Genomic DNA, 15485 nt, shown 5'->3' on the forward strand with positions numbered 1-15485 from the left:
ACTGCTTGGAACTGCTTTTCCTTGACGCTTTTTTTTTGCCTCAGGACCATTCATAGTTGAGCTCACTCAGTTTAGCTCAACGCTGATTGGCTATTATTTCACTCGCTCGGATGCCTTCTCTGGTGAGATACATTCAGCCTCTTGCGAATTGAAGGAAAATTATGAAAACAGAGAGATGAAAGATAAAATAATTTATGTTTGGGGGGGGGGGTTCCATTTTTGGGGAAGCCTGGCTTCCCTTGGCATCTATGAATACACGCCACTGAGGCAAGGAACAGCTTTTTGAAATAAATTCCACATTTATGCAAGTGTCTAAACCCTACAACCTATTGATCGGTAGTCGTTTTGTGGTTTAAGGGATTTACAGAATGGTAACAGGATGACACGCAAAAAATACATATACAGCCAAGAACAATCAGTGCGTTAAAGAGAACTATCCAGGATACAAACAATAGTCTTTTAGTTATTGTATTTTCATTTTTGAGAAGGGTGACATGCAGGGATCAGATTTCTCCTGCTATATTGGAGAATGGCTGTCAGGACTCATCAATAAGAATACAGTGATACATGCCCACAGTAAGTGGTGCAGGAGGGACCTGGAGGCCAGAGGGAGTGGGCTATCCGTTTCAAAGGGATAAAAAGTATATGCCATTTTCTGAATATATTTAAGATTCTACAAGAGAGTTAGGAACATTTTTGTTGCTCATTTGACTTTCTCTTATTCAGATATACTTCTCCAGAGCCTATTTGAATTTTAATTGGCCCTTTGCCTGCCGTTAAAGTGTGAGATAGTACTTAATGGTCAGTGCAGTTTTTCTTCACAATGAATGCTATATCTTAGCTGGGACTTTTATCTGCTTTTCTAGGCAAACAAGTCAATTTATGAGTAACTGTGATGTTGGGCTAATCAGAGCAGACTACGTAGCTTTTTAAATGTGTCATACCACCTTACAAGTAATTTACTGACTTTATTGTACCTGCAGGGAAACTTTATTTGCAGTATCATGTACAAGTTTCAACCATGTTTAAAAGGGACAAGAAAAGACATATACATTAGAAAAGGTATTCTTTATGATGATATAAATTCATCAGTATGTACAGTATGAAGATCAGCCTGCTGTTCTTGATGAGTGGGCAGAGCCATTAAAAGAAAGGATATCATACATGGCACAAAAGATAGTCCAGGTTTTCCTGCAAGCTGATGTCTACTTTCGCCCTGATGGGAGTAGGTCAAATTCATGGGGATGGCTTGGGTCAGAAAATAATTTCTGGGCTTTGCTGAGGGCCCTAACCTTAAAGCTCTTATTCAAGCCTGTCTATCGGACTCCCAGTACCTTTCGTGCTGTGGTGATAATTCTTCTCAGCATGTTCTTTTGAGTGAAAATGGCATTACCAAATCACCAGACAATGTAAAGGGATAACCCATTCATCAACCGTCTCTCTCTTATCAGGCTCAGCCAGCCGACACGCCACTGGAGAACAGTAATGGTAACAGCCAGCCACCACGCCACTGGAGAACAGTAATGGTAACAGCCAGCCGCCACGCCACTGGAGAACAGTAATGGTAACAGCCAGCCGCCACGCCACTGGAGAACAGTAATGGTAACAGCTAGCCACCACGCCACTGGAGAACAGTAATGGTAACAGCCAGCCACCACGCCACTGGAGAACAGTAATGGTAACAGCCATCCACCACGCCACTGGAGAACAGTAATGGTAACAGCCAGCCACCACGCCACTGGAGAACAGTAATGGTAACAGCCAGCCACCACGCCACTGGAGAACAGTAATGGTAACAGCCAGCCACCACGCCACTGGAGAACAGTAATGGTAACAGCCAGCCACCACGCCACTGGAGAACAGTAATGGTAACAGGGATTTCCTTTTCATCCTCGTATTACACTGAAAAAAACAATACTATAATAACAGACATGAAGGGGTATCTGGGCAAAAATAATGTCCTCATGGTGAGTAACTATAACGTTTTACCATATTATTACCATGTTATTACCACTTTATTCCGTGCTGTAATGTAAAGTGCTTACAGTTTGTTATTCAGAATTTAAGTTGAAGTTGCTGTAGGCTACAACTTTCCAATTACATCAAGAAATATTTTTATTTACAATGATTCGCTACATTATATTCATGCCTTGGGATCCTTTTGAGCCACTCAACCCATACTCATATGGAAAAAGACATAACTTCATATCTGAAGTTGTACTCAAATATAATGCAAATATACTTACTTACATCAGATTTCAAATGAGCTGATGTACTTACACAAAATAAGCAGCCAATAGAGTTGAATTGATTAAAATACTTAAAGCTCATTGGTCAGTGTGTGATTTGAAGGCGAGATATGTTTTGAATAACTGTTGAGGTTGCAAGGAATAAAAGGAACAAAAAGGAAGAAGAGTGCCATCAGGACGACAAGTCATTATGAGGGGTTGCATTTTCCTGTTCATTTTACTCTTGGCTGGTAAGGATTTACTTATTTGAAATGTTTTGCATTATTGTAGTTGTATGTCAAAGAACCTTTGCCTTTCCACCACATACTGTACATTCTTTACCCCTCCTTCCATTCTCTTCTTCTCTCCCAGGCATTACTTCGGGGGATTCTCACAAGAGAATGCTTGGAGGGGAACCTTGCGATGACAATTATGCTAAGCACTATGTGAAACTCAAGGCCACGAGATTGATAGAGGCTTTAGGAAAAATGGAGACACAAGAATGTGGTGGCTCTCTCATTCATGAGAAATGGATCCTTACAGCTGAGCACTGCACTAGCTTTGGGAGGTAAAGTGAATGCTAAATGTGACCTACAGGAAGATTAATGTTTTATATTGGCATAGGGTGATATGGGTTAATTATGTCATTTAATTCATTTGTTTTTCTCAATCGCATAAAAGCGGTTTTTGGAACGGCCCTATTTCAGAACAACAATAATTAAAAGCGTGACATACATTTGCAGAATATCTGATTATTTATTGCATTTGTACCTTGATAGAATTCGTCAGACCCCTTTAAAAAAAAAATATGTCATAAATGAATACAAAATTCCCTGTAAAGTGTTTTGTTCCCAGAATATGAACAGATTGCTTTTCATCAGAAGAGAATCGGTTACAGATGTGTTCACTGTTTCCGACAGTCAGTAAATACTGGTGCACAACATTTGAAATGGCTCTATCAGTGTGACATCAGGTACAATATAGGGAACGAGCTAGGCAACGAGGACTGTCAAAGTATTATGATTTTTTACAATATTGTGGACATGCAGAAAATGAAGTTGGGTTACTTCTACTTCTAAGTAACTTTGGGAACTTAGTTGTCATCCTCTCCAACATTGTGACCATCCATTACAGAGCTTTGCTTTAGTGTGGATTGAGACCTACATTCATACCAGTTGTGTTCTTCCAGTGTATTCACCTTTCCTTATTTCTATATTGGATTGTGTTTCAGCTTGCAGATAGAAAGTCTTCAAACCTATGAGCAGACTTTGTACTGAATACATGTAATGGAATTGGATTGCGATGATACTGATGAATGAATCCTGCACACAATGTGCCTTTTTTCCATTTTCTTTTTGATCAGGAATTATATTTATTTTCATGTGTATTCAATTGTTTGGTGAAATAAGCTTAAAAGGAGAGTCATTTCTAATTTCCTATAATGCTGCATCTTTTGATGAATATATTTATGTTTTGAGAAAGCACCTACATTTTAAAAATGTGTTTATTGTTTTGCAAAAGACCACAGAGTTATGTGTCTTTAGAACACGGTTTTGAAAATCAACATTGTTCCAAGAAATGCTTGTACGCAATTGAGAAACTGTAACTCATCATCTTCTTCATTGTGACCTTCCATTACGAGCTTTGCTTTGGTGATGGTTGAGGCCTATCCATTCATATCAGCAGTTCTCCACTGTACTCACCTGTCCTTATTTCTACTGGGGTTTGGCTTTCTGCTTGGTGGTGGAAAGTCTACAAACCTGTCAGCAGAGTAGCCTACGTATTGAATACATTGGATTGTGATCATACCAATGAATGAATGCTGCACACAATGTACTTATTTTCCATGTTATTTTTTATCAGGAAAGATATATAATTTGATGTGTATGAAATTGTTTGGTAAAATATGCATAAAAGGTGAGTATTTGCCCATAATTCTGCATCTTTTATAGTTGTATTTTGATCAAGATTTAGTGACTGCAAATAAAATCTATTGATTAAATGTGAGGCAACTTGAGGCAAAAGGTATATATGGTTGTGATAATCTTTTTGCAGGCAGTCATGTTCTTTGGATGAATGTATTTGCAATTTTGGCAGAATAGTTTTGATGATGTATTTGCTTTTTGAGAAGGCAACTACATTTTAAATATACATTTACTGTTTTGCAAAAGGCTACAGAGTTCTGTGTCTGTTTGAAAATGGGCAACATTGTTCCAAAAAATGCTTGTGCATGATTGAGAAACTCTAACTGATCTTTTATAACCCAAGGTAACAGTGATACACAAACTGTCTCTTTATACGTATTCCCTTTAGTACTATAACAGCGATACTGGGTGCACATCCAGGTGGAACACCTTTACCAGAAGAGGTCCAGATTCCTGATGAAAACATACGCCGTTATATAGACAGACAAGTCACTCATGACATCATGCTGCTGAAGCTGCCTATGGCATACACTCAGTTCACTACCATTCACCTTCCTCCTTCTACATGCAAGACACCTGAGTTGAAGGAGAATGTGAGAATTGCAGGCTGGAGTTACACAGAAGGTGAATTACACACAGAGTTGAGTGATGCACAAGAACCTATTTGCAGGTATTATATCATTTTCTCTAACTCCACAGATGGCACAAAGCCAGAGAAACTACAGTGTTCAAAATCAGGAGACCTCCAAGTCACTGACTGTGGCACCACAACAGATGCTCAAACCAAAATTCAAATGCGATTCTGCGCAGCAGGTCTAGGGAAGATAGACGCCTGCCATGTAAGACTGATTTCAATTCACACGCTTACAATTCCCTGCCTAGTTACATATAATTTCTGCCCCAAAAATAACAGTGGTGGGTGACTAGCTTATCAAATTATATTTACAGTAAAAGTCAATCGAACAACCTTCATAAGCTTTTATCATTACTTTATGAAATGAAGAGTTGATTACTGAATGTGATTAGTGCTGTTGGCATACAAACTATTTGTTGTACTTCTTAATGTAGGCCCATTGCATTAAATATACAATATTTGTGTTTATTCTTCTGTACCTCACACAGGGGGACTCTGGAGGAAGTCTGATGAACAAAGATGGCCTCCTGTATGGTGTGACCTCACGGGGTAGTAAAACAGAGTGTAAAGTTCCAATCAACTTCATGGATGTTTGCAAGTACCGAGAATGGATAATAGGAGAAATCAATAAAGATAATAATTGAGTAAACAAATGATGTACTCCAATTAAAAGGTGTTCTCAGATCTCCTTAAGAATGAGTGAGTCCTGGAATATTCTTTGCCTCTTTGTATGTACACGGTCTAGCAGGATTGTAGTGTTTCGGCAGAAAGCCAGTAGCGGTGCGTGGGTTAAAAAAAGTAATATTCCATCCTATGTGTTGTGATAATTGTGTTTGCTCTATAACCTGTTAGTTCATATGCCTTCCGACCGTGATATATAAGCCAAAGGCCGAGACAATAAGAAGACACAGTGTCAGAATAAATTCAACCACACCTTTGTTTCATCACAAAACCGGAGAGCAACCTCTGTCTGGGGAAGTCCACAAAGCATATTGCATGTAACAAACGGTTACATGACCTACAGCATGGTCAAGCAAGTTAATGTTTCCAACATTTTCACTAAACAACTATTGATTTGGAACCACGGAGAGTTACTGCAAGTCGCAAAGAAAACAGGAGCTGCCTCCACTGTTCCAGCACCATCAACTTCAACATTTCAACAACATCAAATCACCTCTGCTTAGTCTAATACAGTGACAACTAAAAGATACCAAAAACGATTTATTACAATCAACGTAAGCTAAATATGATGTGGTTGTTAATGCGTGATTGGGATTTCTGTGGGTGTGTGGCGTTTGTGCAAGTAGAAAAAACATGTTGACTCACCCTACCTGTAGAGAAACGCCAATGCCATCCTCCTCTCTTTCATGTAGAAGAAACGCTCTATCACTCTGACATACAGTACACACGTTCATGTTTTGTTGTCCTAGGCTACTTGACAAAAAATCTTGCTCGCTAGCCTAACTTCCTTTCATGGGCAACGTTAGCTAGTTAACATCTAGCTACATATTGAACTCCCATTATCTCAGGCCAGGGGCACAATGTATGAGTTTGTGGTTGGATCAGAATTGGCATTATAATCATTGGCTAGCATGGAGGATTAAGTAAAACCACTAGTCCAAATCCCTATCTCCACCATGGCCAATTTAGGAAGGGGATCATTTTAGCTAGCTAGCCACCAGAGGACAACAACACAACCAGTTTATGTCAGTGACGTTTGACTCTCGATGTGATGTGATTGGAGTAATGCCAAATCAATCAATCAATAAAATGTATATATAAAGCCCTTATTACATCAGCTGATGTCACAAAGTGCTGTACAGAAAACCAGCCTAAAACCCCAAACAGCAAGCAATGTAGGTGTAGAAGCACGGTGGCTAGGAAAAAAACCCTGGAAAGGCCGGTACCTAGGAAGAAACCTAGAGAGGAACCAGGCTAGGAGGGGTGGCCAGTCCTCTTCTGGCAGTGCCAGGGGGAGATTATAACAGAACATGGCCAAAATGTTCAAATGTTCACAGATGACCAGCAGGGTCAAATAATAATAATCACAGTGGTTGTAGAGGGTGCAACAGGTCAGCACCTCAGGAGTAAATGTCAGTTGGCATTTCATAGCCGATCACTCAGAGCATCTCTACTGCTCCTGCTGTCTCTAGAGAGATGAAAACAGCAGGTCTGGGACAGGTAGCACGTCCGGTGAACAGGTCTGAGTTCCATAGTCGCAGGCAGAACAGTTGAAACTGGAGCAGCAGCACGACCAGGTGGACTGGGGACAGCAAGGAGTCATCAGGCCAGGTAGTCCTGAGTTATGGTCCTAGGGCTCAGGTCCTCCGAGAGAAAGAAAGAAAGAAAGAAAGAAAGAAAGAAAGAAAGAAAGAAAGAAAGAAAGAAAGAAAGAAAGAAAGAAAGAGAGAAAGAGATAATTAGAGAGAGCATACATCACACAGGATAAGGATAAGACAGGAGAAATACTCCAGATATAACAGTCTGACCTAGCCCCCCGACACATAAACTATTGCAGCATAAATACTGGAGGCTGAGACAGGAGGGGTCGAGAGACACTGTGGCCCCATCCGACGATACCCCCGGACAGGGCCAAACAGGCAGGGTATAACCCCACCCACTTCGCTAAAGCACAGCCCACACACCACTAGAGGGATATCTTCAACCACCAACTTACCATCCTGAGACAAGGCCGAGTATAGCCCACAAAGATCTCCCCCACAGCACAAAACCAAGGGGGGGCGCCATCCCGGACAGGAAGATCACGTCAGTGACCCAACCCAAGAAGAGCACAAGTAAGCCAGTGACTCAGCACCTGTAATAGGGTTTGAGGTAGAGAATCCCAGTGGAGAGAGGGGAACCGGCCAGGTAGAGACAGCAAGGGCAGTTCGTTGCTCGAGTGCATTTCCGTTCACCTTCACACTCCTGGGCCAGACTACAGTCAATCATAGGACCTACTGAAGCGATGAGTCTTCAATAAATACTTAAAGGTTTAGGCCGAGTCTGCGTCTCTCACATGGATAGGCAGACCGTTCCATAAAAATGGAGCTCTATAGGAGAAAGCCCTGCCTTTTTGCAATGTTACGTATATGGAAAAAAGCTGTACTTGAAACAGTCTTGATATGTTCGTCAAAACAGAGATCAGGGTCCAGAGTAACGCCGAGGTCCTTCACAGTTTTATTTGAGACGACTGCACAACCATCAAGATTAATTGTCAGATTCAACAGAAGATCTCTTTGTTTCTTGGGACCTAGAACTTGCATCTCTGTTTTGTCCAAGTTTAAATGTAGAACATTTGCCGCCATCCACTTCCTTATGTCTGAAACACAGGCTTCCAGGGAGGGGTATTTTGGGGCTTCACCATGTTTCATCAAAATGTACAGCTGTGTGTCATCCACATAGCAGTGAAAGTTAACATTATGTTTTCAAATGACATCCCCAAGAGGTAAAATATATAGTGAAAACAATAGTGGTCCTAAAACGGTACCTTGAGGAACACCGAAATGTACAGTTGATTTGTCAGAGGACAAACCATCCACAGAGACAAACTGATATCTTTCCGACAGATAAGTTCTAAACCAGGCCAGAACTTGTCTGTGTAGACAAATTTGACATTCCAATCTCTCCAAAAGAATGTGGTGATCGATGGTATCAAAAGCAGCAATAAGGTCTAGGAGCACGATTACAGATGCAGAGCCTCGGTCTGATGCCATTAAAAGGTAATTTACCACCTTCACAAGTGCAGTCTCAGTGCTATGATGGGGTCTAAAAACAGACTGAAGCGTTTCATGTACAGTTTACGTCGGAAGTTTACATACACTTAGGTTGGAGTCATTAAAACTTGTTTTTCAACCACTCCACAAATTTCTTGTTAACAAACTGTAGTCAAGTCATTATTCCAACAATTGTTTACAGACAAATTATTTCACGTATAATTCACTGTATCACAATTCCAGTGGGTCAGAAGTTTATATACACTAAGTTGACTGTGCCTTTAAACAGCTCGGAAAATTCCAGAAAATGATGTCATGGCTTTAGAAGCTTCTGATAGGCTAATTGACATAATTTGAGCCAATTGGAGGTGTACCTGTGGATGTATTTCAAGGCCTGCCTTCAAACTCAGTGCCTCTTTGCTTGACATCATGGGAAAATCAAAAGAAATCAGCCAAGACCTTAGAAAATTGTAAACCTCCACAAGTTTGGTTCATCCTTGGGAGCAATTTCCAAACGCCTCAAGGTACCACGTTCATCTGTACAAACGATAGTACGCAAGTATAAACACCATGGGACCACACAGCTGTCATAAAGCTCAGAAAGGAGATGCATTTTGTCTCCTGGAGATGAACGTACTTTGGTGCGAAAAGTGCAAATCGATCCCAGAACAACAGCAAAGGACCTTGTGAAGATGCTGGAGGAAACAGGTACAACGATATCTATATCCACAGTAAAACAAGTCCTATATCGGCATAACCTGAAAGGCCGCTCAGCAAGGAAGAAGCCACTGCTCCAAAACTGCGATAAAAAAGCCAGACTACGGTTTGCAACTGCACATGGGGACAAAGTTCGTACTTTTTGGACAAATGTCCTCTGGTCTGATGAAACAAAAATGGCCATAAAGAGCATCGTTATGTTTGTAGGAAAAAGGGGGACGCTTGCAAGCTGAAGAATACCATCCCAACCGTGAAGCACGGGGGTGGCAGCATCATGTTGTGGGGGTGCTTTGCTGCAGGAGGGACTGGTGCACTTCACAAAATAGATGGCATCATCAGGTAGAAAATTATGTGGATATATTGAAGCAACATCTCAAGACATCAGTCAGGAAGTTAAAGCTTGGTCGCAAATGGGTCTTCCGAATGGACAATGACCCCAAGCATACTTCCAAAGTTGTGGCAAAATGGCTTGAGGACAACAAAGTCAAGGTTTTGGAGTGGCCAACACAAAGCCCTGACCTCAATCCTATAGAAAATTTGTGGGCAGAACTGAAAAACTGTGTGCAAGCAAGGAGGCCTACAAACCTGACTCAGTTACACCAGCTCTGTCAGGAGGAACGGGCCAAAATTCACCCAACTTATTGTGGGAAGCTTGTGGAAGGCTACCTGAAACGTTTGACCCAAGTCAAACAATTTCAAGGCAATGCTACCAAATACTAATTGAGTGTATGTAAACTTCTGACCCACTGGGAATGTGATGAAAGAAATAAAAGCTGAAATAATTATTTCTCTCTACTATTATTCTGACATTTCACATTCTTAAAACAAATTGGTGAGCCTAACTGACCTAAGACAGGGAACTCTTTCAGTAGTTTAGTTGGAATAGGGTCCGGTATGCAGCTTGAAGGTTTCGAGAACATGATTATTTTCATCAATGTGTCAAGAGATATGGTATTAAAAAACTTCAGTGTTTCCCTTGATCCTAGGTCCTGGCAGAGTTGTGCAGACTCAGGACAACTGAGCTTTGGAGGAATATGCAGATTTAAAGAGGAGTCCGTCATTTGCTTTCTAATGATCATTATCTTTTCATCAAAGAAGCATGAATTTATTAATGCTGAAGTGAAAGCCATCCTCTCTTGGGGAATGCTGTTTTTAAGTCAGCTTTGCGACAGTATCAAAAATAAGTTTTGGATTGTTCTTATTTTCCTCAATTAAGTTGGAAAAATAGGATGATTGAGCAGCAGTGAGAGCTCTTCGATACTGCACGGTACTGTCTTTCCAAGCTAGTCGGAAGACATCCAGTTTGGTGTGGCGTCATTTCTGTTCCAATTTTCTGGAAGCCTGCTTCAGAGCTCGGGTATTTTCTGTAAACCAGGGAGCTAGTTTCTTATGACAAATGTTTTTGGTTTTTAGGGGTGCAATTGCATCTAGGTTATTACTCAAGGTTAAATTGAGTTCCTCAGTTAGGTGGTTAACTGTCACGCCCTGACCAGGTGAACTCGGGTATTTTGGGTCAGGGTGTATCATGTTGGGTATTTTTCCTTGGTTTGTTTTCTATGTTTGCGGTATAGCCTTGTGTTAGCTCTATCTGGTTTATTTCTATGTTGGGTTCTGTCGATTCCCAATCAGAGACAGCTGTCGCTAGTTGTCTCTGATTGGGATCACATTTAAGTTCCTTTTTCCCCCACGCTGTTTGTGGGGTGTTGCCTCTTTGTGTTTGAGCAGTTAACGTATTGGCATTTTCTTGATTTTGTGTACGTGTTTATTTCAGTGTAAAGAATAAACGTGTTCGCTCCCAGCTGCGTTTTGGTCCGCTTCCTCGTCACCCGACGACGATCGTTACAGAACACCCCACCAAACCAGGACGAAGCAGCGGGAGGATAAGGAGCGCGAGAGATGGGCTCGCGAGGGTAAGGAGTTCTGGACCTGGGAGGAGATCATGTCGGGGAAAGGACCCTGGCGGAAGGATTCCCAGGTCGAGGTGGTAATGCCTGCCGGTGGACGGAGTAGCAGGCGGTGGTCGAGGAGGCCCGGAAGACACCCCCACATTTTTTGGGGGGGGGGCTAATGGGGTGGTCCGGAAGGGCAGAGGAAGAGCCCAGACCACTGCTCTCGTGGGGGATGACGGCGGAGGAGGAGACGAAGATGAGGCGGTTGATTGAGGACCTGCTGAGGGAAGAACTGGGAGGAGGAGCCATGGGATGCGGAGTTGTGCGCTGTGTCGCCAGTGCGCCCGCACAACCCGGTGCGTCCGGTGGACATGCCCAGCACATGTGCTAGGATGGGCATCCAGCCAGGACGAGTGGCTAAACCGGCTCCACGCTTCAGTTCACCAGTGCGTGTTCACAGTCCTGTCTGGCCCGTTCCTGTTCCCCGCACCAAGCCCACGGTGCGTGTCCACAGTCCTGTCCGGCCCGTCCCTGCTCCCCGCACCAAGCCATGGGATGCGGAGTTGCGCGCTGTGTCGCCAGTGCGCCCGCACAGCCTGGTGCGTCAGGTGGACATGCCCAGCACATGCCGTTATAGGATGGGCATCCAGCCAGGACGAGTGGCTAAACCGGCTCCACGCTTCAGTTCACCAGTGCGTGTTCACAGTCCTGTCTGGCCCGTTCCTGTTCCCCGCACCAAGCCCACGGTGTGTGTCCACAGTCCTGTCCGGCCCGTCCCTGCTCCCCGCACCAAGCCCACGGTGCGTGTCCACAGTCCTGTCCGGCCCGTCCCTGCTCCCTGCACCAAGTCAGTAGTGCGTGTCCCCAGTCCGGCCCGGCCCGTTCCTGCTCCCCGCACCAAGCCAGTGGTGCGTGTTCCTAGTCCGGCCCGGCCCGTCCCTGCTCCCCGCACCAGGTCAGTGGTGCGTGTTCCCAGTCCTGTCCGGCCCTTCCCTGTTCCCCGCACCAAGCCCACGGTGCGTGTCCACAGTCCTGGCCGGCCCGTCCCTGTTCCCCGCACCAAGCCCACGGTGCGTGTCCACAGTCCTGTCCGGCCCGTCCCTGCTCCCCGCACCAAGTCCACGGTGCGTGTCCACAGTCCTGTCCGGCCCGTCCCTGCTCCCCGCACCAAGTCAGTGGTGCGTGTCCCCAGTCCGGCCCGGCCCGTTCCTGCTCCCCGCACCAAGCCAGTGGTGCGTGTTCCCAGTCCGGCCCGGCCCGTCCCTGCTCCCCGCACCAAGTCAGCGGTGCATGTCCCCAGTCCGGCCCGGCCCGTTCCTGCTCCCCGCACCAAGCCAGTGGTGCGGGTTCCCAGTCCGGCCCGGCCCGTCCCTGCTCGCCGTAACCAGGTCAGTGGTGCGTGTCCCCAGTCCGGCCCGGCCCGTTCCTGCTCCCCGCACCAAGCCAGTGGTGCGAGTCCCCAGTCCGGCCCGGCCCGTTCCTGCTCCCCGCACCAAGCCAGTGGTGCGTGTTCCCAGTCCGGCTTGGCCCGTCCCTGCTCCCCGCACCAAGTCAGCGGTGCGTGTCCCCAGTCCGGCCCGGCCCGTTCCTGCTCCCCGCACCAAGCCAGTGGTGAGGGTTCCCAGTCCGGCCCGGCCCGGCCCTGCTCCCCGCACCAAGCCAGTGGTGCGTGTCCCCAGTCCGGCCCGGCCCGTTCCTGCTGCCCGCACCAAGCCAGTGGTGCGTGTTCCCAGTCTGGCACGGCCCGTGTCCGGTCCACCGGTGCCCAATCCTGTTCCGGTCGACAGCTCCGCTCCAGAGCCTGAGCATGCCGCTCCACAGTGGTCCAGTCTGGGCCAGAGGGGTAGGGCTAAGGTGGAGGCGGGGTAAAGAACACACCCGGGGCCAGAGCCTCCACCGAGGGTGAGGCACCCACCCGGGTCCCCCCCCCTAATAGACTTAAGTTTGGTGCGCCGGGAGTACGCACCGTTGGGGGGGGGGGGGGGGTACTGTCACGCCCTGACCAGGTGAACTCGGGTATTTTTCCATAAACATGTGTTCGCTCCCAGCTGCGTTTTGGTCCGCTTCCTCGTCACCCGACGACGATCGTTACATTAACTGTACTCTGATGTCCTTGGGTAGGTGGAGGGAGTCTGGAAGGGCATCTAGGAATCTTTGTGTTGTCCAAGAATTTATAGCATGGCTTTTGATGATCCTTGATTGGGGTCTGAGTAGATTATTTGTTGCGATTGCAAACGTAATAAAATGGTGGTCCGATTGTCCAGGATTATGAAGAAAAACATTAAGATCCACAATATTTATTCCACGGGACAAAACTAGGTCCAGAGTATGACTGTGGCAGTGAGTAGGTCCGGAGACATGTTGGACAAAACCCACTGAGTCGATGATGGCTCCGGAAGACTTTTGGAGTGAGTCTGTGGACTTTTCCATGTGAATATTAAAGTCACCAAAAATGTGATAACTATCTGCCATTACTACTAGGTCCGATAGGAATTCAGGGAACTCAGTGAGGAACGCTGTATATGGCCAAGGAGGCCTGTAAACAGTAGCTTTAAAAAGTGATTGAGTAGGCTGCATAGATTTCATGACTGGAAGCTCTAAAGATGAAAACGCAGTCGTTTTTTTTTTTGTAAATTTAAATTTGCTATGCTAAATGTTAGCAACACCTCTGCTTTTGCGGGATGCGTGGGGAATATGGTCACTAGTGTAACCTGGAGGTGAGGCCTCATTTAAAGTAGTAAATTCATCAGGCTTAAGCCATGTTTCAGTCAGGCCAATCACATCAAGATTGTGGTCAGTGATTAGTTCATTGACTATAACTGCCTTCGAAGTGAGGGATCTAACATTAAGTAGCCCTATTTTGAGATGTGAGATATCACAATCTCTTTCAATAATGACAGGAATGGAGGAGGTCTTTATTCCAGTGAGATTGCTAAGGCGAACACCGCCATGTTTAGTTTTGCCCAACCTAGATCGAGGCACAGACACGGTCTCAATGGGGATAGCTGAGCTGATTACACTGACTGTGCTAGTGGCAGACTCCACTAAGCTGACAGGCTGGCTGACAGCCTGCTGCCTGGCATGCACCCTATCTCATTGTGCAGCTAGGGGAGTTAGTGCCCTGTCTATGTTCGTAGATAAAATGAGAGCACCTCTCCAGCTAGCATGGAGTCCGTCACTCCTCAGCAGGCCAGGCTTGGTCCTATTTGTGGGTGAGTCCCAGAAAGAGGGCCAATTATCTACAAATTCTATCTTTTGGGAGGGGCAGAAAACAGTTTTCAATCAGCAATTGAGTTGTGAGACTCTACTGTAGATCTCATCACTCCCCCTAACTGGGAGGGGGCGAGAGACAATTACACGATGCCGACATCTTTCTAGCTGATTTACACGCTGAAGCTATGTTGCGCTTGGTGACCTCTGACTGTTTCATCCTAACATCGTTGGTGCTTTCCCTTGGCACTGCTTGGAACTGCTTTTCCTTGACGCTTTTTTTTTGCCTCAGGACCATTCATAGTTGAGCTCACTCAGTTTAGCTCAACGCTGATTGGCTATTATTTCACTCGCTCGGATGCCTTCTCTGGTGAGATACATTCAGCCTCTTGCGAATTGAAGGAAAATTATGAAAACAGAGAGATGAAAGATAAAATAATTTATGTTTGGGGGGGGGGTTCCATTTTTGGGGAAGCCTGGCTTCCCTTGGCATCTATGAATACACGCCACTGAGGCAAGGAACAGCTTTTTGAAATAAATTCCACATTTATGCAAGTGTCTAAACCCTACAACCTATTGATCGGTAGTCGTTTTGTGGTTTAAGGGATTTACAGAATGGTAACAGGATGACACGCAAAAAATACATATACAGCCAAGAACAATCAGTGCGTTAAAGAGAACTATCCAGGATACAAACAATAGTCTTTTAGTTATTGTATTTTCATTTTTGAGAAGGGTGACATGCAGGGATCAGATTTCTCCTGCTATATTGGAGAATGGCTGTCAGGACTCATCAATAAGAATACAGTGATACATGCCCACAGTAAGTGGTGCAGGAGGGACCTGGAGGCCAGAGGGAGTGGGCTATCCGTTTCAAAGGGATAAAAAGTATATGCCATTTTCTGAATATATTTAAGATTCTACAAGAGAGTTAGGAACATTTTTGTTGCTCATTTGACTTTCTCTTATTCAGATATACTTCTCCAGAGCCTATTTGAATTTTAATTGGCCCTTTGCCTGCCGTTAAAGTGTGAGATAGTACTTAATGGTCAGTGCAGTTTTTCTTCACAATGAATGCTATATCTTAGCTGGGACTTTTATCTGCTTTTCTAGGCAAACAAGTCAATTTATGAGTAACTGTGATGTTGGGCTAATCAGAGCAGACTACG

General features: G+C 44.9%; 1 protein-coding gene across 1 annotated transcript; it reads left to right on the plus strand.

The window, feature by feature from the left end:
- Window positions 1-2392: 2392 nt before the first annotated feature.
- LOC145857999 (trypsin) lies at window positions 2393-5483 on the plus strand. Its single transcript, XM_082955643.1, has 5 exons — window positions 2393-2479; window positions 2601-2796; window positions 4542-4777; window positions 4853-4992; window positions 5276-5483. The coding sequence occupies exons 1-5, from the start codon at window positions 2440-2442 to the stop codon at window positions 5429-5431; spliced, it is 768 nt and encodes a 255-aa protein (XP_082811769.1). The 5' UTR covers window positions 2393-2439; the 3' UTR covers window positions 5432-5483.
- The last annotated feature ends 10002 nt before the right edge of the window (window positions 5484-15485 follow it).

Source organism: Salmo salar, chromosome 09 (assembly GCF_965601325.2).
Source record: "Salmo salar chromosome 09, fSalSal1, whole genome shotgun sequence".
Lineage (NCBI taxonomy): Eukaryota > Metazoa > Chordata > Actinopteri > Salmoniformes > Salmonidae > Salmo > Salmo salar.

Coding starts and splice junctions, on each gene's coding strand:
- LOC145857999 (XM_082955643.1), top strand. CDS start 2,440: ATGAGGGGTTGCATTTTCCTGTTCATTTTACTCTTGGCTG. Junction 2,480..2,600: donor GTTCATTTTACTCTTGGCTG/GTAAGGATTTAC, acceptor CTTCTCTCCCAG/GCATTACTTCGGGGGATTCT. Junction 4,993..5,275: donor GGAAGATAGACGCCTGCCAT/GTAAGACTGATT, acceptor TACCTCACACAG/GGGGACTCTGGAGGAAGTCT.